The sequence below is a fragment of the Entelurus aequoreus genome, linkage group LG07 (genome assembly GCF_033978785.1).
Source record: "Entelurus aequoreus isolate RoL-2023_Sb linkage group LG07, RoL_Eaeq_v1.1, whole genome shotgun sequence".
Classification (NCBI taxonomy): Eukaryota; Metazoa; Chordata; class Actinopteri; order Syngnathiformes; family Syngnathidae; genus Entelurus; species Entelurus aequoreus.
Genome location: NC_084737.1, coordinates 56,393,030 through 56,416,731, shown reverse-complemented (window position 1 = coordinate 56,416,731; position 23,702 = coordinate 56,393,030). Strand labels below are relative to the sequence as shown.

The 23,702-nt window shown below is 39.4% G+C and overlaps 1 protein-coding gene across 5 annotated transcripts in view; it reads left to right on the top strand.

Annotated features, from left to right (window-relative positions):
* LOC133654064 (fidgetin-like) overlaps nucleotides 1-17,474 on the top strand; it is a 79,136-nt gene extending 61,662 nt beyond the window's left edge. For all 5 annotated transcript variants that reach the window (XM_062054033.1, XM_062054036.1, XM_062054034.1 and 2 more), the window contains one exon: nucleotides 14,363-17,474. In XM_062054033.1, coding sequence (XP_061910017.1) covers nucleotides 14,371-16,656 — 2,286 coding nt within the window. In that variant the 5' untranslated portion in view covers nucleotides 14,363-14,370 and the 3' untranslated portion in view covers nucleotides 16,657-17,474. The remainder of the gene's footprint in view (nucleotides 1-14,362) is intronic.
* The last annotated feature ends 6,228 nt before the right edge of the window (nucleotides 17,475-23,702 follow it).

The following is a 23,702-nucleotide window of genomic DNA, read 5'->3' as shown; positions in this document are numbered from 1 at the left end:
TCACAGGAGGACTACAACCCACTCTGATGAATATGGAATGTGTGAGTGAAGGCAAGGTCAATAAAATGATCTCCTCAACCTCAAAAGCTAAGGACTCATGGGGACTTGAGCCACTTTTACTAAAGAAATACAAAGAGTTTTTTGCGAGACCAATAACTTACATAATTAACCAGTCGTTAAAAAATGTGTATTCCATCCCCCTTCAAAACCGCAATTATAACACCCATTTTCTTTCTTCTTTCTACTTTACTTCTTCCTTTTCAATCTGCATACTTCCTGTTGTTGCTACAGTTATTGAAAAAATTGCTGCCAAACAGCTGATTGAGCACCTTGATAATGGAAATATGTTACATCCCATTTAGTTTGGCTTCTGATCCAAACACTTGACTGACACAGCATGCTGTTACTTACTCGAGGTGATCTAATCCAGCCTGGACAGGGGATAGGTGGTTGGGGGCATTTATCTGGATCTACATAAGGCGTTTGACACCGTTTACCACTCAGTGCTGCTGGCAAAATTACTGAATTTCAATCTCTCCACAAACACCAATATTTTGGTGTTTGTGGTTTCTATCTTACCTCGCAGATTGCTCCCAGCGCATAAGAAAAAATGACAAAACTTCACCACTCAGTTCCTTTACTACAGGGGTACCTCAAGGGTCTACTCTGGGGCCACTGCTCTTCAGTTTGTACATCATTGACCTACCTTCCATCTGCGAGGATGTGGAGCTCGTAATGTCTGCTGACTTATTTACTCACGGTTCCGATGTAAATCTGATATCCGAGACAATGCCAAAGCAACAGAGTGGCTGAACAAATCCTGCCTTACGCTGAACACAGATACAATTGTCAAAATGTATTTTTCAAACAAACCAAATCAAAGTGTTCTCCCAAATATCTATGTGAATAGTTACATTATCAATAATGTTTAGGAAGTTAAATACCTAGGCATGATACTGGATCTTACACTAAATTTTAAAAATCATTAAAAAGTGATGTCATGTTCTGAAATATAACATTGCCAACTTCCAGCACATCGGGAGCTCTTTATCATTGGAAGCAGCTAAATCGTTTTTCAATGCAATGCATACATACTGTATGTCATCATACAGTTTTAAATTCTCTCAGATCATTACATAATCAAGCACTGAAAATCCTCAATAAAAAGCCTCGGCAATACCACCATTGTAAACATACTTGACAAATACAGGATGCTTAGCTTTGAAAACTTAATTAAGTACTCCAATATCCGCCTGGTACATAAGATCCTTGCCCCCTAAAATTATACGTACAGCTACGCTCTCAACTAACAAGCAGAGTGTTAAGGTCTGTATCCAGGGGTGACTGTAATGTTCCAAAAAGAAAGTCGGACTTCTCCCAATCAGCCATCAAAGAATGGAATGGGCTCCCGGGACAATCTAAAAAACTAAACATGTTTTCGCAGCTTCTCACAGCCACTGCTCACATTAACAATACCCTTGCAGGTACCATCTGATGGCCACCAGAGTACACCAGTCTAATTGTGTAATATCACCGTCTTGTTTACGTATGCAGTACCAATGGGGTATATGGCTATTGAATGATGCCCTTATGGCAGGGGTGTCCAAACTTTTTCCACTGAGGGCCGCACATGGAAAAATTAAAGCAGGTGGGGGCCATTTTGATATTTTTCATTTTCAAACCATAACAAAATATATGGATTTTTTATTTATTTTACCTTTAGGGGTCCCGGGGGCCATAAAGGGTCTCAGTCATTAAAATGTTAAAAATAAATCAGATTATTTTTTTTTAATTATTATTTAACGCTTACGGTAAATCTCTATATCAACTTCAAGTTGATATAAAGTAATACAAATTTTAAAAAAATGTTTTATGGCTTTTCTGTCAAAAACAACTTAGTTTTTTTATAGTAAAACTGAAATATGCAGTATTTAGTAATTAGAGCCCTAAAAGATCAATAATGCAGGACACCATTGATTTTAAAGGCCTACTGAAATGAATTTTTTTTATTTAAACGGGGATAGCAGATCTATTCTATGTGTCATACTTGATCATTTCGCGATATTGCCATATTTTTGCTGAAAGGATTTAGTATAGAACAACGACGATAAAGATTGCAACTTTTGGTATCTGATAAAAAAAAGGCTTGCACCTACCGGAAGTAGCGTGACGTAGTCAGTTGAACATATACGCAAAGTTCCCTATTGTTTACAATGATGGCCGCATGAAGTGAGAGAGATTCGGACCGAGAAAGCGACAATTTCCCCATTAATTTGAGCGAGGATGAAAGATTTGTGGATGAGTAAAGTGCAAGTGAAGGACTAGTGGGGAGTTGAAGCTATTCAGATAGGGAAGATGCTGTGAGAGCCGGGGGTGACCTGATATTCAGCTGGGAATGACTACAACAGTAAATAAACACAAGACATATATATACTCTATTAGCCACAACACAACCAGGCTTATATTTAATATGCCACAAATTAATCCTGCATAAAAACACCTGCGTGTTTGTTATGCTAGCTCCTAGCTCCTCTGCTAGCTCCTAGCTCCATAGAACACGCCAATACAATTCAAACACCTGATCAACACACACAATCACTCAGCCCAAAAGACCGTTTACCTAACCCAAGGTTCATAAAGCTTATATATTTTTAAAAAGTTACGTACGTGACGCGCACATACGGTCAAGTTATCGAATGTTTAGCAGCCAAGGCTGCATACTCACGGTACCTGATATTCAGCTGGGAATGACTACAACAGTAAATAAACACAAGACATATATATACTCTATTAGCCACAACACAACCAGGCTTATATTTAATATGCCACAAATTAATCCTGCATAATAACACCTGCGTGTTTGTTATGCTAGCTCCTAGCTCCTCTGCTAGCTCCTAGCTCCATAGAACACGCCAATACAATTCAAACACTTGATCAACACACACAATCACTCAGCCCAAAAGACCGTTCACCTAACCCAAGGTTCATAAAGCTTATATATTTTTAAAAAGTTACGTACGTGATGCGCACTTACGGTACGGTACGTGTTATGCTAGCTCCTAGCTCCTCTGCTAGCTCCTAGCTCCATAGAACACGCCAATACAATTCAAACACATGATCAACACACACAATCACTCAGCCCAAAAGACCGTTCACCTAACCCAAGGTTCATAAAGCTTATATATTTTAAAAAAGTTACGTACATACGCAAAAAAAAGCCAAAGCTGCATACTCACAGTAGCACGTCTGCGTCTTTGTCATCCAAATCAAAGTAATCCTGGTAAGAGTCTGTGTTGTCCCAGTTCTCTACAGGCGTCTGTGTATCCAAATCAAAAGTCCTCCTGGTTAGAGTCTCTGTTATCCGAGTTCTTCCATCTTGACTGCATCTTTCGGGAATGTAAACAAAGAAGCGCCGGCTGTGTACTGTTGTGGCTGACACTTAACATTTGATCGCTTGACCGTATGTGCGCAACTTTTTTTTGCGTATGTACGTAACTTTTTAAAAATATATAAGCTTTATGAACCTTGGGTTAGGTGAACGGTCTTTTGGGCTGAGTGATTGTGTGTGTTGATCAGGTGTTTGAATTGTATTGGCGTGTTCTATGGAGCTAGGAGCTAGCATAGGAGCCAGGAGTTAGCATAACAAAGACGTAGGTGTTTTTATGCAGGATTAATTTGTGTCATATTAAATATAAGCCTGGTTGTGTTGTGGCTAATAGAGTAAATATATGCCTTGTGTTTATTTACTGTTTTAGTCATTCCCAGATGAATACCAGGTACCGTGAGTATGCAGCCTTGGCTGCTAAACATTTGATAGCTTGACCGTACGTGCGCGTCACGTACGTAACTTTTTAAAAATATATGAGCTTTATGAACCTTGGGTTAGGTGAACTGTCTTTTGGGCTGAGTGATTGTGTGTGTTGATCAGGTGTTTGAATTGTATTGGCGTGTTCTATGGAGCTAGGAGCTAGCATAGGAGCTAGGAGCTAGCATAACAAACACGTATGTGTTTTTATGCAGGATTAATTTGTGGCATATTAAATATAAGCCTGGTTGTGTTGTGGCTAATAGAGTATATATATGTCTTGTGTTTACTTACTGTTGTAGTCATTCCCAGCTGAATATCAGGTACCGTGAGTATGCAGCCTTGGCTGCTAAACATTTGATAGCTTGACCGTATGTGCGCGTCACGTACGTAACTTTTTAAAAATATATAAGCTTTATGAACCTTGGGTTAGGTGAACGGTCTTTTGGGCTGAGTGATTGTGTGTGTTGATCAGGTGTTTGAATTGTATTGGCGTGTTCTATGGAGCTAGGAGCTAGCATAGGAGCCAGGAGTTAGCATAACAAAGACGTAGGTGTTTTTATGCAGGATTAATTTGTGTCATATTAAATATAAGCCTGGTTGTGTTGTGGCTAATAGAGTAAATATATGCCTTGTGTTTATTTACTGTTTTAGTCATTCCCAGATGAATACCAGGTACCGTGAGTATGCAGCCTTGGCTGCTAAACATTTGATAGCTTGACCGTACGTGCGCGTCACGTACGTAACTTTTTAAAAATATATGAGCTTTATGAACCTTGGGTTAGGTGAACTGTCTTTTGGGCTGAGTGATTGTGTGTGTTGATCAGGTGTTTGAATTGTATTGGCGTGTTCTATGGAGCTAGGAGCTAGCATAGGAGCTAGGAGCTAGCATAACAAACACGTATGTGTTTTTATGCAGGATTAATTTGTGGCATATTAAATATAAGCCTGGTTGTGTTGTGGCTAATAGAGTATATATATGTCTTGTGTTTATTTACTGTTGTAGTCATTCCCAGCTGAATATCAGGTACCGTGAGTATGCAGCCTTGGCTGCTAAACATTTGATAGCTTGACCGTATGTGCGCGTCACGTACGTAACTTTTTAAAAATATATAAGCTTTATGAACCTTGGGTTAGGTGAACGGTCTTTTGGGCTGAGTGATTGTGTGTGTTGATCAGGTGTTTGAATTGTATTGGCGTGTTCTATGAAGCTAGGAGCTAGCAGAGGAGCTAGGAGCTAGCATAACAAACACGTAGGTGTTTTTATGCAGGATTAATTTGTGGCATATTAAATATAAGCCTGGTTGTGTTGTGGCTAATAGAGTATATATATGTCTTGTGTTTATTTACTGTTGTAGTCATTCCCAGCTGAATATCAGGTCACCCCCGGCTCTCACAGCATCTTCCCTATCTGAATAGCTTCAACTCCCCACTAGTCCTTCACTTGCACTTTACTCATCCACAAATCTTTCATCCTCGCTCAAATTAATGGGGAAATTGTCGCTTTCTCGGTCCGAATCTCTCTCACTTCATGCGGCCATCATTGTAAACAATAGGGAACTTTGCGTATATGTTCAATTGACTACGTCACGCTACTTCCGGTAGGGGCAAGCCTTTTTTTTATCAGATACCAAAAGTTGCAATCTTTATCGTCGTTGTTCTATACTAAATCCTTTCAGCAAAAATATGGCAATATCGCGAAATGATCAAGTATGACACATAGAATAGATCTGCTATCCCCGTTTAAATAAAAAAAATTCATTTCAGTAGGCCTTTAATTATTTCATATTTTTGAGTAATCACAGTGAAAAGATATATAAAAAAATCACTAAATACATTTGGATTCCAAAAGGTGCCCCACTCATAAAGTGATACATTTTTATTAGGTTTTTCTTTTACTTTCAACACTTAAGTTACGAGATCAACTTCAGGTATATCTGTCGATTTTATGCTGGAACTATTATTTTGTTTGTTTTATGTGCATTTGTCAAAGAAAACGTTGATGTTTTTATATGGCTACTACACAATATATGCAATATTTACCACATAAAACATTTTAAAGTGAAATATTTGAAGTAATTGGAGCCCTGAAAATAATTCATTATAACATGGATTTTTTTGTCATATTTTTTTTTTCTGAGCAATGGCAAAAAAATAAAAATAAAGAAACAGCCTGCATGGCAGCTTTTGTATCAACATTGCAACTTTTTCTCGTTAGATTTCACCTCATTCCACTTTTTTTAATGTTCTTTTTTATTTTTACAATAGTATTTCCAGAATGTGTGGCGGGTTGGTAAACAATTAGCTGCGGGCCACAAATGGCCGCACTTTGGACACCCCTGCCTTATGGGTACCATCTGATGGCTACTCCACTGTATGCTGTGTTATGTGGATTTTGCTAAAAAAAATGTTTGTACTTCATATACTTCTTCACTTTAAATGATGCTGCTAAAATACTGTGACTTGACTGCACACTGATTTGTAACTAGCATTTTTTCTATGTATTGCACTTGTATTTTAAATTGATTTTCACAATGTGATTTCAATCTTATGTATTTTTAACCTGGTGTAATTAAGGATGCTTAATATGCCACAAAAGAACTACAGATGGAAATTAGCATGGTGCTAAATTTGGTGCAGCCTTCATTTTAATGTAACTGCACATTGTGCTTCAAATAAACAAATACAATTTACCTTTAAAATTAGATGTCAGGTGATCTCATTTTTATTTTTAAATTAATTTATATTATTGTTTAATGAATACTTCTGTGTCTCATATAATGTATCATTTTTATTTGTGATTATGCAAATTTTTTTTAATCTATCATTTAATTATTAATTTTTTTCCATTCCTTTCACATTCTGCCTGTCACGGCTCAGTCACTAGTTGAACTGAGGCAAGGTGGAACAAAAGTTGCAGTTCTTTAATACAAATAATTACCCAAACAAAAGGAGATGGGGAAAAAGTGCACACCATAAAAATACAGTCCATAATAGAGCTTCCAGCAATCGGCGAGGGAACGGCCAGGACACACGAGGAAATGTTTTATTCCACAGACAATAAACAATCAACCTCTGAAGAGAAGATACAAAAAATAGAGGTTAGTGTCAAAAAAATATCACGACTGACCTGCGGCAGGAGCGTGGAAGCTAGGTATAGGACATGGAAGACACTGGAAGCAATACACCAGCGAGGAAAAGCTGTCAGTGCCCTGCTTAAAGAACCCATGGATAAATTAGGATAAGGTGTGTCCAATTAGGCAGTCCCTTGCCGAGGAAGGAAGCACTGAGGAGGAGAAACAAAAAAAAAAAAAACAGCTTGGACAAAATTATAGGGAAGACATGCGAGCAACAGAAACATTATACTATATATTTTTTTATTTATCAGTTAGTACTGCCACTCTATTGGAACACACCTGTAATAAAGATAATGGCATAAGCTGCACTTACGTCATTATTTTTAAAGTATTGCTGCAAATGTATCCTTTATTTTTACTATCATTACCATTATTATTGTTATTGTGTATACGTCATAATGCATGCCCTATACTTATTCACTCACTGACTACACAATGTTTGTCAGTGGTTTACTCCTGTATGTATTTGTATAATTTACTTTTTATTTTTATTTATTTGGCGTGCAGTGTTATTTATCATATGTATACTGAGTGTATACACACACAGACACACACACACTCACATTTACACAGACACACACACGCAGCTTCCTATTGACAGTTTTGTGGCGACATCCAGCTGGTAGACTAATGAGGTTTTGCTCATTAGCTCTGCACATATATACGCTAAACTGATGAGTGAATGGTGCTGATAAGAATGATTTTATGTGACCAATTAGACTCCTAAAAATATATTTTATGTGATGGCGGCCATGATTTTTCCTAACCAGTCTTGCTCAAATTCTACAAACAGTCCCCTAAAGCGGGCAGCTTGGCACATATGGTAGAGTGGTTGTCAAGCTTCTGCCAGTTTAGTCAGTTTTGTCGTGTCCTTGGGCAAGACACTTCACCCACCTTGCTCCCAGTGCCACCAACTACTGGTATGGGACACTGCGGAAATGAGCAACTATGCTATAATCCGGCTCATTTACAGTCTGTACCGCAGATTGTTCATTAATGTGAACTGTCCTGTATAAATAAATACAAATGTAAAAATATGTGTACCAGCCGACACCTGAGGTCAAACTTTGGGCTTTAATAAGAACGCCATGATGTGGTGTATTTTTTAGAAAAGTAATAGAACAGGCTAACATAATAAAAATACCTCAATTTACGAGCACAATTTGTTTCATAAAATTCCCAATATATATGGTCAATTATAGCTCACCTCGGGCCTCATTTATTAAGAGTTGCGTTGATGTTAGTTAGTTTAAGTTGTAACTTAGTTTTACTTGTAAAAAATCACTTTACTTTACTGCTCGCTAGTGTTACCATACCTGAGTTGTTGTGCAGAAATATGGTTGATATAATTACAAATGTGCATTTCATTCACTAACGGTGTTACAAAAAATATCAGTTATAATAGTGCATAATGGTGGATATAGAGAACATACAAAGCCTTTATTCAGTTAATCAAAAATATTGAAATTCAATGACTTTGTGCATTTGCAAACAGCTAAAATGATGTACAAAGAAAACTATAATATTTTCTTGCTTTCTTTCTTTAGTTTATTTCGAACATGAACACACTTATATCATAATACATCACACAATTTCATGTCATTTCATTTTACATCATGCCCGAAAAGGAGTAGGAAGAAGCAAAGTTTAGTAATCTACTACGCAAGAATGCACAACAATTATTCTAAAAAAAAAAGAGGCAAAATATAACCTTAGAGAAAAATCTAATTTAAAACATTTAAGACCGCAGATTTGTTATTCTTATAGCCAGACCTGTGTTTATTTCCGTACCTGACGGTTTTGGCCACAACTGTTGCCTTCCTCAGAGGTTGTCACGTGGTGTTGCTGTGACGTGTCTGGTCAGCTGATTTAAACAGTTTTTGCCACTGTCTTCCTGCTTGTAGTAGGAAATAAACACAGGTCTGGCTATAAGAATAACAAAATTGCATACTTTTTTAAAGACTTAATGAACCTCTTTGGTTTAACACTTAAGACCTTTAGCATATAAATATGTGGAATTAAACTATGGAATGGATTAAGCAAAGAAGTCAAACAATGTACTAACATGATCCAGTTTAAGAGGTTGTTCAAGCTCAAAATGTTTACTAAGTACAAGGAAGGATAATTTTATAAACCTCCTGATCTTTTTTTTAAATTACTTGTTAATCTCACACGTGAATCGTTGTACTTAGAATGCATTGATTAAAACTGTGTTACAAAGTGGGAACAAAAAATTAATACACGTATTAGAAGTTGCTGTTAAGTGGAAAGGGGTAGGATTAAAAACATGTTGCTTCTTTCTACTCCTTTTCGGACATGTAATGAGAAATTAAAATGTGTAGTATGTGTGCTGACTAGGGATGTCCGATAATGGCTTTTTGCCGATATCCGATATTGTCCAACTCTTAATTACCGATACCGATATCAACCGATACCGATATATATACAGTCGTGGAATTAACACATTATTATGCCTAATTTGGACAACCAGGTATGGTGAAGATAAGGTCCTTTTTAAAAAAAAATAAAAAAAATAAGATAAATAAATTAAAAACATTTTCTTGAATAAAAAAGAAAGTAAAACAATATAAAAACAGTTACATACTAGTAATTAATGAAAATGAGTAAAATTAACTGTTAAAGGTTAGTAGTATTAGTGGACCAGCAGCACACACAATCACTGTATGCCTTGCAGACTGTATTGATATATATTGATACATAATGTAGGAACCAGAATATTAATAACAGAAAGAAACAACCCCTTTGTGTGAATGAGTGTAAATGGGGGAGGGAGGTTTATTGGGTTGGTGCACTAATTGTAAGTGTATCTTGTGTTTTTTATGTTGATTTAATAAAAAAAACAAAAAACGATACCGATAATAAAAAAAAAACGATCCCGATAATTTCCGATATTACATTTTAAAGCATTTATTGATATTATCGGACATCTCCAGTGCTGACATTTTATACATGTTCGAAATAAACATAAATAAAAATAGATGTATCACTAAAAATAGGAGTAGGTTCAAATCCACAAAACATTGTGTGCAAGAAAAAATTCAGATGATTTAAAGTTTTCGCACGCTTGAATCCAAGCACATTTCTTTCTTACATCGCATGGCTGGGCACCCAGACCACGTCCTCTTATAAATACACAAATCATATTGTTAGCCATGTGCCTTAGCTTTGCATGCTCTGCCCAATCAGGTTCCAGTATGACTCGGTAGAAAGTAGGGGATGTTTACCGTATACCAGTATTTGGGTGAGTCCAGGAAGACCGTTAAGATTAAGGCTGGGCGATAAAACAATAACAATATACCGTAATTTCCGGACTATAAGCCGCACCTGACTATAAGCCGCACCAGCTAAATTTAGGGGAAAATACAGATTGCTCCATATATAAGCCGCACCCGACTATAAGCCGCAGGGTTTTGATGTGTAATTACCGTAGTATATAGGGGTTCCTGCTACCACGGAGGGGATTGTCGGGACAGAGATGACTGTTTAGGAACGCAAAGCGTCCCATTTATTAACAATAAATCTTTCAATCATTCAATCAAACTTTCACATCTTTGACATGGCGAACAGCATTCGTGCAGAGTACAAATAATACAACGGTGCAAAGTAATACAAAGTGCTCGCCTGTACGTTATCAAAATAACCAGCCTACCGGTATATGAAAAGTCAGTCTCTAATCATCGTGTCATCGTCTTCCTCCTGCGTACAAAAACCACCGAAATCCTCTTCGTCGGTGTCGGAGAAGAACAGGCCGTAAATAAGCCGCACCGTTGTATAAGCCGCAGGGACCAGAACGAGGGGAAAAGTAGCGGCTTATAGTCCGGAAATTACGGTATATCGCGATAGACATGTGATCAATATCAATAGAAAATGGGGTCGATAGAACGTTCGATAATTTCACTGAGTTCTGTTAGAAAAAAATGGGAAGAAAGGCGGAGCCGGAACCGCACAGCATTCTGGGGGGTGTAGGCAGAGGAAGGGCTTTGGCCTTTCGACCTATCACGGCCGAGCCTGAACCGCAAGGCATTCTGGGAAATGCTAACAGGAAAAGAAAATTTAAAAAGCAACAACGGCTAGCTGACGAGGAGGAGTGAAACGAAACGGGAATATGAGCGCGGCAGCACGAGAGGAAATTGTAAATAAAAAAGGAAACGTCACGTCACCAGTTTGGCAGTATTTTGGATTTTTTTAAATCCGATACGAATCAGAGTAATATTGTCTGCAAACTTTGCAAGGTCGTCGTGCCGACCAAGTCTGGGAACACGACAAACTTATTTTACCACCTGAGCCGCTCTCACCCACTGGAGTACAGCAGTATCAAACAGCCACAACCATCTACATCAGCCGGTGCAAGTGGAACAGCACCGAAGCAGCAACAACAGACCACCATCGTCTCGATGGTGGTCTGTTGTTGCTGCAGACAGTATTACTCGGCAGCAGTACCATACGACAAAAATTCAAAACGTTATAAAGAAATAACGGATGCAGTAGTGTATCAATTAGCGAAGGACATGCTACCGCTCAGCATGGTTGAGAAGTCTGGGTACAAGAATCTCATACACGTGCTCGACCCCCGTTATGTTCTACCTGGCCGAAAGCACTTTTCCAAGACAGCTATTCCTAAGCTTTACACAATTGTGTAAAGCTTAGGAATAGCTGTAATGCGCAGGGAATCCGTGGAAAAGGAGATACTGAAGTTGGTTTGATTTTTCCATAAATGACTGAAGAGGGTAACAGGTTTGTTTTGTCACAGATGTTCAGACGCAAGTTTATTCCGATGTTTACAATATTCTGTAAGACATGTTTGTTTCTGCTTGCTTAATGTGACTGTTATTTATTTGCATATATTGTTACCAATATGGCTTTAAAGCCTGCGTTGTACACTACTCATTTCTTAATTATAATACTTTGCACATTTTGTTGGATTAAGCATTTATTTAATGTCAATATTTGCACATCGACCAGTATTTTCATTTATTTGACTGTTTTTCATAATGCTGACCTCGTTCTAAAGGTTAAAGGTTATATTTAAAATAAAAGTATTTAAATTCAGCCTTTTTTCTCCTGGTCTTTATTTAGAATAGGTTTTTTTTATTTTTTATCAATAATTATCGATATCGACTGATATGAAACACTTATATCGTGATACATTTTTTAGTCATATCGCCCAGCCCTAGTTAAGATTCTCGACTCATGATTCTGCTCTCGTTATTTTTAATGTCCAGCTGTCCATCATAATTATGACACGCTGTCACATAAGGCTGCACGATTATGGCCAAAATAATAATCACAAATATTTTCATCACTATTGAAATCAGGACTATTAATCACGATTATTTACTGTTAATGAAAACATATTTTATTGGACTTGCTATAGTTTGTGAACTTGGCTTCCATTTCAAAATGGAACTATAAAACAATTCATTAATAATACAATGTACAAAAGACAAAAGGGTAATATGCCACTGCAGAGTGGGATCATAAAGTGCAAACAAGTGAAAAAATAAGATTATGCACAAAAGGCACATACAAAGGAACACACTCATTGTACTGCTCTCAGTATACATTGGACATATGTCTTCAGCCAAATAAAACTTTATTACATCCGTTATCTTGGCGTGTCTTTGAGAGGTAAATGGACACGAAGTCCCTCGATGCACGGTGGATGTTTAAATCGTCTGTATTTTGGGCAACCCCGCTTTTGTAGCTGTTCATCTGGGCTTTGGCCCACTCTGTTAGCAACCAGCTTTACAGCTCACAAGCGATGGCGGTTGAGAAAAGAAGTGTTGTTAATGCTTAATGTGTCTGCGCAACTCGGAAATGTGTTACCAACGCATCTCATCAATCAATCAATCAACATTTATTGATATAGCCCTTAATCACAAGTATCTCAAAGGGCTGCACAAGACACAACGACATCCCACAGATCCACATTATATTTGCCGTTCAACTCTTTGTGGTGTTTGTTGTTGGACAATTTCCGGGTTTCGGGAAACGAGCGGGAGGGCCTAGAGAACGGCGAGGCGTGCGGTGGTGTTTCGAGGTTAAAATATATGCCTGTGCTGGTACCCTGTGGGTAACTCTGCGGGAGGGGAAGGCACCGATGTAATAATGCATTCATGTTTCCTAATATTTTCACTGAATCCAGCAAGCCTCACAGGGATCTTGGTTGTGTAGTCCACCAGTGCTTCACTAAGAGTGTGATGAGGATGAGTATCTTAAATATATGGATTAAAAATTGACCAGTAGTCTACTTTTAAAAATAGACATCAAGCAGAAACAGTTTTATGAACTTTAAACTGACCATTTTTATCATTTTCTGCAATAGTTTGAATAACTACTGACAATTCACACCCAACTGAGAGACAGCATCCCCTGCAGTGAACATTCGCATTTTGAATAATGGGGCTATTTGTTCTTCAAAATGCAACTGAAAAAAGAAATAGACAAACAAACTGTCCACTTCAGAGGACACTGGCTCTCAGGAGGTTACACTCTGTCTGCATTTCTTTTGCACATTAAGTTTCAGTCACATATTTACATTTTTATTGCATTAATTTATTTGTCAGTCCGTAACTTTCCGAACTAGCATCTCTTATACTGACACATATTTTGTAGTTGAATTACTGAATTGTAAAAACTGGTAAGCAAAATATGATGTATTTACCACAGTCGTACATATGTGGAAAACCTGAAAAAACTTGCATGAACCCTGTCTGAACCTGGCTGCTGCCTGGAGCTTAGACAACCATACAGACAAATCAATCAACCAATCAATCAATGTTTATTTATATAGCCCTAAATCACAAGTGTAAATAAATATTAGCTCTTTCAGACCAGAAACCACATAATATCTAACTACTACTAGAGGTGACTGAACCTTCCAGGCTGTTGCTCCCACGCTTTGGAATGATATTCCACCCTCATTGTGCTCAATTGACTCTGTTGACGCCTTCAAAATAAATCTTAAGACTCATTAATTTGTTAAGGCTTTTAATTAGCTACTCCTGGGCTGCTATGATGTTTATGTTGTCTTTTACTTTGTTTTCATATTGTTTATTAATACTGTGTTTTTATATTGTGTTTTTATATTATATATTGGTCTTTTATATCAGATATAATTTCTGATATTTAAACTGTGTTGTGAAGCACTTTGTGGCTTTTTGTCCCTGAAAGGTGCTATGCAAATACATGTTACTTACTTACTACTGCGGCTCACCTACATTTTAAGCGTTGCCTAATTTGAATGTTAATGGTGCAAGGCTCATTTGTGGACTAACCATTAGGTTGTCTGTCAGTCTTAACATTTGATGGTCTCTTAGTGTGACCATTTCAGAACTGCATGATGTCTGGATACTGAGTCCCAATTGAGTTTTTTACCCATGTGTGATCTTTTTCTCAGGCTTGAAGATGCAGTGGCACCATGAGCAAAGCCAGTGGGCTGAACAGCATTTTGACATTTCCTCGACCACGCGCTCCCCAGGCCACAAGGCAGAGGCCTACCATCTAGTACCCGGCATCGTGCACTGCGCTGCCACTGATCAGTATGCCTGGGCCAACGATGACATCTCTGCCCTCACTGCCTCTAACCTGCTCAAGAAATATGCAGAGAAGTATTCCAGTATTCTGGCGGTGCCTGTCTCCTGTTCGGAAGCTCCCAGTGACCCAGTAGGGATAAACGGACGCAAGGGTGAATCGGACCCCTGGCAGGATGGAGTCTATTCCATGAGTTGCATCCCTGATGGGGTTACCATCCGCAAGGGAGGCGTTGCAGCCACTTCTGAGGTGGTAACTGGTTTGTGCAGCTCTCCTGGTATTGCCTCCAGCACTCTTAGTGAACAGAACTACTCTAGAAGTAGCTGTGGAAACCACATTACCACCGCACTCCACTCAGCTTCATTGCCTTCTCAGGAATATTCTGTGCCTTACAGTGGTACCTACTTGCACAGTAGTTATAATTCCCAGTCTGTGCCTCCCCCTGCACATCCGTCCCCGCTGCACAGCAGTGGAATCTTGCAACCACCTCCACCATCCTGTCACCCTACATTAGTCCCACCTCACAAAGGAGGCGCACCAGACTTATCTGGTTATAATTACTCTGCAGCCGGATATCCTGTTCAGAGCTCAGTAAGGCCTGGATACAGCCCCAGGGGAGTACCCCTGTCAAACTCATACATTCCCTCAGGCATTGCCACACCAACACCTCTTCCCCCTTCGTCAACTTTACCTGGGTATCCATACCATAACCACAGCTTGACCCCAATCACCCCAAGTCATCTTAACAGTTGCTCCTCCAACACGCTGAAGAGGACGGCCTTCTACATAACTGGTCAAGGAGATAATGAAACTCCTTATCCTAACTTTGGATTTGACCAGACTCTGAGCTCAGCCGACAGCATGATGTACAGAGTGGCAGACAGCAGCAGCACAAACGGGAGCTCTAATGGTACCAGTGGCATTGGCTTTGATAGGAATTCTGAAAAGTCATTGCACCACTTTTCTCTGCAAAAGCAGTACACAAAGCCTTCGGAGCAGCAGCAGAAAAAGTACAACAACCAGGAAAGCAGCATCCAGCTGTCTCCATCACCCTGCATTTCCTCCACACTAAGGGGTTCCCGCTCTGCAGATTCTCTTTTTTGCTTTATATCCTCACAGCGTAGTGAGCAAAGTGCTGAAGATCATCACTTCCACCTCTCCCATTCAGGGGCTCCATCCTCCTCCTCAACAACATGTTGCACCCTTTCTGCTCTAGAGCAACTAAAAACCTCCGACCCTCACCTATTGGACATGGTTACCTCCGAAATTGTTCAGCATGGGCCCTCCGTGGACTGGAGTGACATTGCAGGCTTAGAACTCGCCAAAGTGACCCTGAAAGAGGAGGTCCTATGGCCCATCTTGCGTCCTGACATATTCACCAGCTTAGGAACCACACCGAATTGTGTGCTGCTATTTGGCCCGAGAGGCTGTGGCAGGACGTTATTAGGCCAATGCCTAGCCAGCCAGCTTGGGAAACCACTACTTCTACTCAGTGGGTCTACGTTAGTCACCAAGTGGCTGACAGACGGGGAGAGAATTATCCGAGCGTCCTTCCTTGTGGCGCACTGCCGCCAACCCTGTGTACTATTTATCAGTGAGGTGGACATGCTGCTTGCATCGCAACTCGCTGACAAAAGTCCTATTAATAGACTGAAGCGGGAGTTACTTTCCCAACTGGACTCACTTCTTATGGGCTCAGGTGAGGATGGAAGTAACCAAGTGTTAGTGGTTTGCTCCACAAGTAGACCCCAGGAAATGGATGAAGGGTTACACAGATATTTTGCTCTGAGGGTTCTGGTACCCCTGCCCGATAGTGCAGCTCGACACCAGATTATCAGACAGCTCCTCACTCAATCGCAGCAGAAATACTGTATGAGTGAGGAGGACCTGGCACTGTTGGTCCAACGCACTGGTGGTTTCTCTGGATTTGACCTGGGCAGACTCTGCCATGAAGCCCAGGTGGGTTTGTCACATGTCTCCACACAACAAGGCATAGACATTAATATGATGCCTCGGGGAGAGAATCGGCCCATGGCCTACCTGGACTTTGAGAGTGTCTTTTGTAAATTACATGCTAGTACATCAGCAAAAGAAATTGATATGTACACAGAGTGGAACAAAATTTTCGGCTCCAGTCCCAAAAAGGACAGACTTTCTTGATTGATGTTCAAGCGTTACAAGTGCTTTTCCTCAGGGCAGACACATTATGCTGGAGGAAAAGACAACACAAGCTTGCAGTATCTGTGCAAAGATAAAAACATACACTCTTGACATTAAGTTAATCAAATTCAAGTGCCTATAATGGGTGCTTTATGATTTGATTTGCTTCACAATCAACATGATTTGAATCAACCAAATTAAGAGCTTTAAACTATTGTGTTTGGAACTAGGACTTGGTTTGCCATTGTGTACAGGTTAGTTGTGCTTTTCCAGGGTAAATTTGTTTTAGGCATTGACTCCGCAAATCAACCAAAAACTCAGGAAGGCAGTTGAGCAAACACCGTAACCTCATGATATTGTACAGTTATATACACGCTTACTTGGGTGTTTGAAATATAAATGTTTAGCTCTAGGATTAAGATAAAGGTCTATCCATACCAGTGGTTTTAATGGATCCACAGGTAGTCAGCCACATGCCCAAACCCTGAGCCCCTAACCCTAACAATGACAACAATGTCCAATTAAGAAAAAGCTCTTATTTTCCTGTCTATAGGCAAATACGTGTAATGTCAAATATGTTTATGAATGAAAATGTGTTGTCTCCAAAATGTTGAACATTCCAATAAGTCTATATAATCAATATTTTGTATTTTTTCCACATACAGTTTGCTACCATTTATGTACATTACACAAGCTAATTAATGCACTTCAGATTATTAGCAGCTGCAAGTGCCATTTTTACCAGTATTATTTTATTTATAATTGAAGGTTTTCTGTTGTCCTTGGTTTACAGGAAATACAGGTATGTGTTTCTAGAAGTGTGTGTCCTATTCCTGTTTCACTATCAATCACTTTAAATGTTTATTGTTGTTGCCAGCAGTTGCTATATTTTAATCGCTGATTATCAAAAGTTGTTGATTTGGGGAAACAACAAAATTAAAATGAGTGAAAAATGAGTTCCATGTTTTCTTCCTTTTATGTGTGGTGAGGATGCAATTTTGCTGTGCCCAGTTGTTCCAAAAGTAATATGTGGATCGGAATTGTCCAGATTTTGAAATATTCTTTTGCCATCCAAGATCACGTAATCTGTTTTACTTTTATTATAGTTGTTCAAATCAAAGTAAGATTGGATCAGTCTGATCCAGATCCAAACATTGCAAGATAACCAAATTCAGGTTAACAAGTGCTCAAATTAGACTGCATACCACTCTGAAGGCTACTAGGTGTATAACAAAAATGGAAGAATAGCCATGGGGTCCAACCAAGGACAAGCGGTAGAAAATTGATGGATGGATGGATGGATTCACCAAAGTGTATTTATTTTCAGAAACAAAAAGAAAACACAGAAAGTAGAAATACCTCATCATCTTAATATTTCAACCAGATTCTAGGACTATACAGGACTATATATGTTCACAGGAAAGCAAACAAACATTCCATGTGCTTCAAATTCAAACTTAATATGTCTACTTAGGTGGTTTCTGTGTTTGTTTGTTTTTTAGTATTATTTTTTTTCCTCTCTTTGAGGTTTGTTTTTATTAGTGCCAAATCTGGTGTTTCGGGGGGCTGGGAGACTAAAAATGATCATCACCAGATTGAGGATTGGTGAATAGGCCTGATGTGACCACATATAAGGGGACACCTCCGGGTGAAAGTTGTTGTTGAAGGAAGTCTGATAATAAACTCACCGGCTCAGAACTACCATTCTCTCGCCTCATTATCTCAACGCCCACAATACATGAAAAAACAACACGCGAATGTCATTGTCAAAAACTATTTTTGAAAAAGGATTTATGGATGTGTCTGTAATTATTAGGTTTACAATTAGAGTTAGAATTTAATACTGCATTGTTTCATTTTGACAGCTTTTGAGTGGATTATATTATTTATATTTTACTGGCCTTCTGCCCGATTGTAGCTGAGATAGGCTCCAGTGCCCCCCGCGACCCCGAAGGGAATAATGGATGGATGGATGGATGGTCTTTAGTGTTAGGTAGTCTATAATTTCAAAGGTATCAATTGATAATACATATACTATATGTGTACCTACTGCATGATGAATGGTATTTACTTGATTGTTAGAATTTTGATTAAAATTACATTTTGTTCCATGAGAACCCCTCCCAAATCCACCAAACTGCTGGGATCAAAATAATCCTGATTATTTTGGATCAAAATGATACCAATCTTACTAAAAAGTTTTGAATAAAACAAACTGAGGGCTTGATCTATATTAAAACCAAGATTAGATTGTGATCCAATCCAATTTCAGAATCTATTTTTGGTTTTGAAATCAACTATTTTCAAGATCGGATCCACTCCATTATCCAAAATCTAATCAGATTACCTTTGAACCAGCTGGTTACCCGCACATTTGATGGATAGCAAAGACAACCAGGTGCAGTCAATCAGAATGAACACTTCTAAAAATACGAAATGTTCTCAGAATTTATTTGCAACGGCAACCACAGAAAATGTTCATTGTTGTTAAAATCTCCTCTTTAAGGCTGGATTCACATTGTGTCTCCAAAGAGCTAAGGGGTCAATGGCAAATCGTGTTTCAGCTCGTTTAGCTGTGGTTTTCTCAACCAAGGAGGAATGCTACATGCCAAAAGCACAGTGGACTGCTTTGACTATCAATAAAAAACACACTCTTTTTGTATTCATTGATTCATTGCCAATGTTTAAATTGGTTGAGAAATGTGTTTTTACTTAACTAACTAAAGTTTGATTAGGCAGGCAGTCGTATGTCTTGTGAATGCTCTTCTTCATCTATTGACACAACTTCTTTACTTCTATTCCTTTTATTGTCTTGCACACGGGAAGAGAAGATGAAAGGGGGGAATAGTCAGGACGCACACATACGCTTGCTCACATCTCCGATATTTAGGAGTAAATGGGAACATTCAGGAAAATATCTGCTGTAACCCCGGATCGTGGATATACTGTGATACATATTATTTTGGAGGGTCCTTAAGGAGTGTAAAACTTTCACATCTTGGGCTCCATGAGGGATTAGTTGCCATGGAGAATAATCCTCTGGTTGTTTCCAGAGACAGAATTAGCTTTATTGACCAAATATGTTTACCCCCACAAGGAATTTAACTTGGTAGATAGTGCCCATTGGAGACTGGGTTGGTTGAATTTGCCTTCATATTTAATCATAACGCTTCATATTGCTGCCAATATTTAAGAATACGCATTTTGGTGGCCCAGTAGTAAAACCTAAAAGTTTGGTGGTGCTTATCTTCCTGATGATTCAGGTCTCTGCTATTTTTTCTTAAATAACCTGTGAGTCTGTTTATTCCAAATTAAGTCCAAAATCTCACTATCTAATTTACGAAAGAAGGAAGAAAAAGTGGTTTACACTGGAACAAATGGGAAAATTGTGGAATTATATTCAATTTAATAGAGTTGACATGATACAATGTAGATAAATTAAGTAAGGACCAGCGATCAATATCTCCCTGGATTCTGGACAACAGTGGAACAAAGTTGGCTTTATAAAGCTCTGTGACTTGGACATCCAAGTATGTGAAAATAAGCGAGGCAATTTTAAAGAGAAAATTGTGCAGAAGATATTTCTTAGCAGCAAAAGGTATAGGAAATATTTCACTTTTCCCCAAGTTTAATTTGTGACCAGACACATGTCCAAAAGCTTAGAGAGTACTTAAGGCAGTCGGGACCAAGACGGAGATGTCCGAGACACAGAAGGAGGTCATCTGCTTAGAGAGAGACTTTCACCTGCACCTTGTGTCTACATATGCCCCAAATAAGCGGGTTGGTACGAAGTGCTATTGACAGAGGCTGAACGCCAAGAGCAAAAAGCAATGGGCTCAGGTGGCAACCCTGCGGCCTGGAACAGTAAAGGTGAAAATATTCGGATTGAATATTATTTGTCCTGACTGAGGTCTCAGGAGATGAATATATGAGCTTAGTCCATTAAATAAAACTGTTACCAAAGCCAATTATCTCCAGGACATAAATTAGACAATTCCACTCCACTCGGTCAATAGCCTTTTCAGCATCCATGGATATCACTGCCTCTTCAGTGTTAAGAGCAAGCACATCGTGCAAAGTATTGGAAAAAAGACGTTGAAGATTAGAAAATAAGTGGCCATCCCAAATGAACCCGCTTTGAGCTGCATTAATAATAGAAGGGAGAATAGTACCCAAACTTGAAGCCAATTGTTTGCATAATAATTTAAAGTCCACATTCAACATATTAATAGGGCAATACAAAGTGCATGACAAAGGGTAAGGACCCTTTTTTCAAGAGGAGAGAAATTGAAGCTTTGTTGAGCGTTTGTGGGAGGTGGCCATATTCCAACAATTCATTATACATGTCCAATAATAATAATAATAATGGATTAGATTTTATATCGCACTTTTCTATAGTTAGATACTCAAAGCGCTCACAGAGAAGTGGGAACCCATCATTCATTCACACCTGGTGGTGGTAAGCTACATTTGTAGCCACAGCTGCCCTGGGGTAGACTGACGGAAGCGAGGCAGCCAGTCAGTCCGACCACCACCTATCATTCATTCATCATTCATTCACCAGTGTGAGCGGCACCGGGGGCAAGGGTGAAGTGTCCTGCCCAAGGACACAGCGGCAGCGATTTGGATGTCAAGAGGCGGGGAGCGAACCTGCAACCCTCAGGTTTCTGGCACGGCCGCTCTACCCACTACACCATACCGCCCCAGATAATACGGGGGCTTGCTTACGCCAAAAACTTTTGAAAAATCCGGGAGGATAGCCATCTGGTCCCTGAAATGTTCTGTTTTGTGGTGATAATGCTGCAACATTTAATTCCGCAGCAGTAATTGGTCTCTCTCACTCTATGGCAGCAGACTGATTAACCGGCCAGTCCAGATTAGCAAAAAAATATCAAGCTCAGGGGAATAATTAAAAGAGGGACGCATTATTGATCTCAAGATCATCCTTAACTATGCCTGAATTGGATTGAATCTTCGGAATATAATGGGATGCTGATATCTGGCGTAGTTGATGAGCTAAAAGTTTACCAGCTTTATCGCCATGTTCATAGAAGTGAGATCTTGAACGGAGCATTTGTTCAGTAGCACGGTCTGTCACAAGGACATCAAGTTCTGCCTGTAGAGATAACCTTTCCTTATAAGTGTCTGGCTTTTGAGAGGTAGAGTACAAGTTATCTAACAGAGATTTACGTTGTGTAAAACTAGCCAATTTTGTTTTTCCTGTGTTTTTTTTTCATAACTTGTATAGGATACTATCTCCCCCTAAATGTATGCCTTCAGCGCCTCCCAGAGTACATAGGCTGACATCCCGGGAATCTGGTTCAAGAGTACAACAATCTTTTTGACACGAAACAAAATCCACAAAGTCCTCATTTAAAAGTAATTGTATATTTAGAGTAGACCCCATGGCGCACGTGGGTTTGTCAGTTGTTTTAAGAGTAAATCCATTGAAATTGTAGCATGTTCAGAGATAACAATTTCATCATGCTTGCATATAGCTCAGTAGCTTACATCAAAGTTAGAGGCTACAAAAACTGAGAATACAGGCCAAAATAAAAATATGGAGAAAATACAATGACCTGGTTGAATGAGAACATCCATACATACAGAGAAAATCCATGATGTTTGTATGATGAGTCACAGTTGGCTAAGGTAGAGGGCGAAACATTACGGACTGGCTAATCAGAGGCAAGTTAAGGCGGGTCATCAAAACTAGTAAGCAAAATCCCAACAGTCACGCACTTATGTCACATGACGAAGAGGGAGTCAGAGACAGAGGGGCGCTTCAAGCTGTCGACTCAAAAAAAAAGAAACATACTTGAAAATGGTAGAGGAATTATCTCTTTAGTAAAGAAGACGAGGATTTTAGCCATCTTTAGGCACAATCCAACATGGGGTTGTCGTCAAACTTCAGCAGCCATCGAGCCCCCACTTCCAGGTCTGGCTCCAGAGCGAAGGAAACCTTGGTCCTGTTGTCATGGGAAACCCTACCAAGGGTATAGAAGCCCTGGACAATATAGCTCCTATGATCATTGGGACATGCAAACTCCTCCACCACAGTAAGGTAGCAGCTCAGGGAGGAGTATGGACTGGATTGTCACGTTATTAACCGTAACCACTCGGCATTAGGGGGGTCCCAACATTTGCGGTCCCTTTCAAGGTTTTTTGTTGTTCCCATTTGGTTGAGGTTTTTTTTGCTCTGATGTGGGATCACCCTGATGTGGCTTGAGCAGCCATTTCGAAACATTTGTGATTAAAGGCCTACTGAAATGAAATGTTCTTATTTAAACGGATATAGCAGGTCCATTCTATGTGTCTTACTAGATCATTTCGCGATTTTGCCATATTTTTGTTGAAATTATTTAGTAGAGAACATCGACGATAAAGTTCGCAACTTTTGATCGCTGATAAAAAAAGCCTTGCCTGTACCGGAAGTAGCGTGACATCACAGGTTGTGGAGCGCCTCACATCTGCACATTGTTTACAATCATTCCCACCAGCAGCGAGAGCGATTCGGACAGAGAAAGCGACGATTACCCCATTAATTTGAGCGAGGATGAAAGATTTGTGAATGAGGAAAGTGAGCGTGAAGGATTAGAGTGCAGTGCAGGACGCCAGGATGTATCTTTTTTCGCTCTGACCGTAACTTAGGTACAAGGGCTCATTGGATTCCACACTTTCTCCTTTTTCTATTGTGGATCACTGATTTGTATTTTAAACCACCTCAGATACTATATCCTCTTGAAAATGAGAGTCGAGAACGCGAAATGGACATTCACAGTGACTTTTATCCCCACGACAATACATCGGCAAAGCACTTTAGGTTCGGAGCTAACGTGATAGCATCGTGCTTAACTGCGGATAGAAACAGAAGAAACATGCCCCTGACTGGAAGGATAGACCGAAGATCAACAATACTACTATTACTTCTACTCTCAGGAGACACCGAACCAAACTCTGGACCTGTAACCACACGGTTAATGCTGTCCCGCCTGGCGAAGCCTAGCAATGCTGTTGCTAACAACGCCATTGAAGCTAACTTAGTT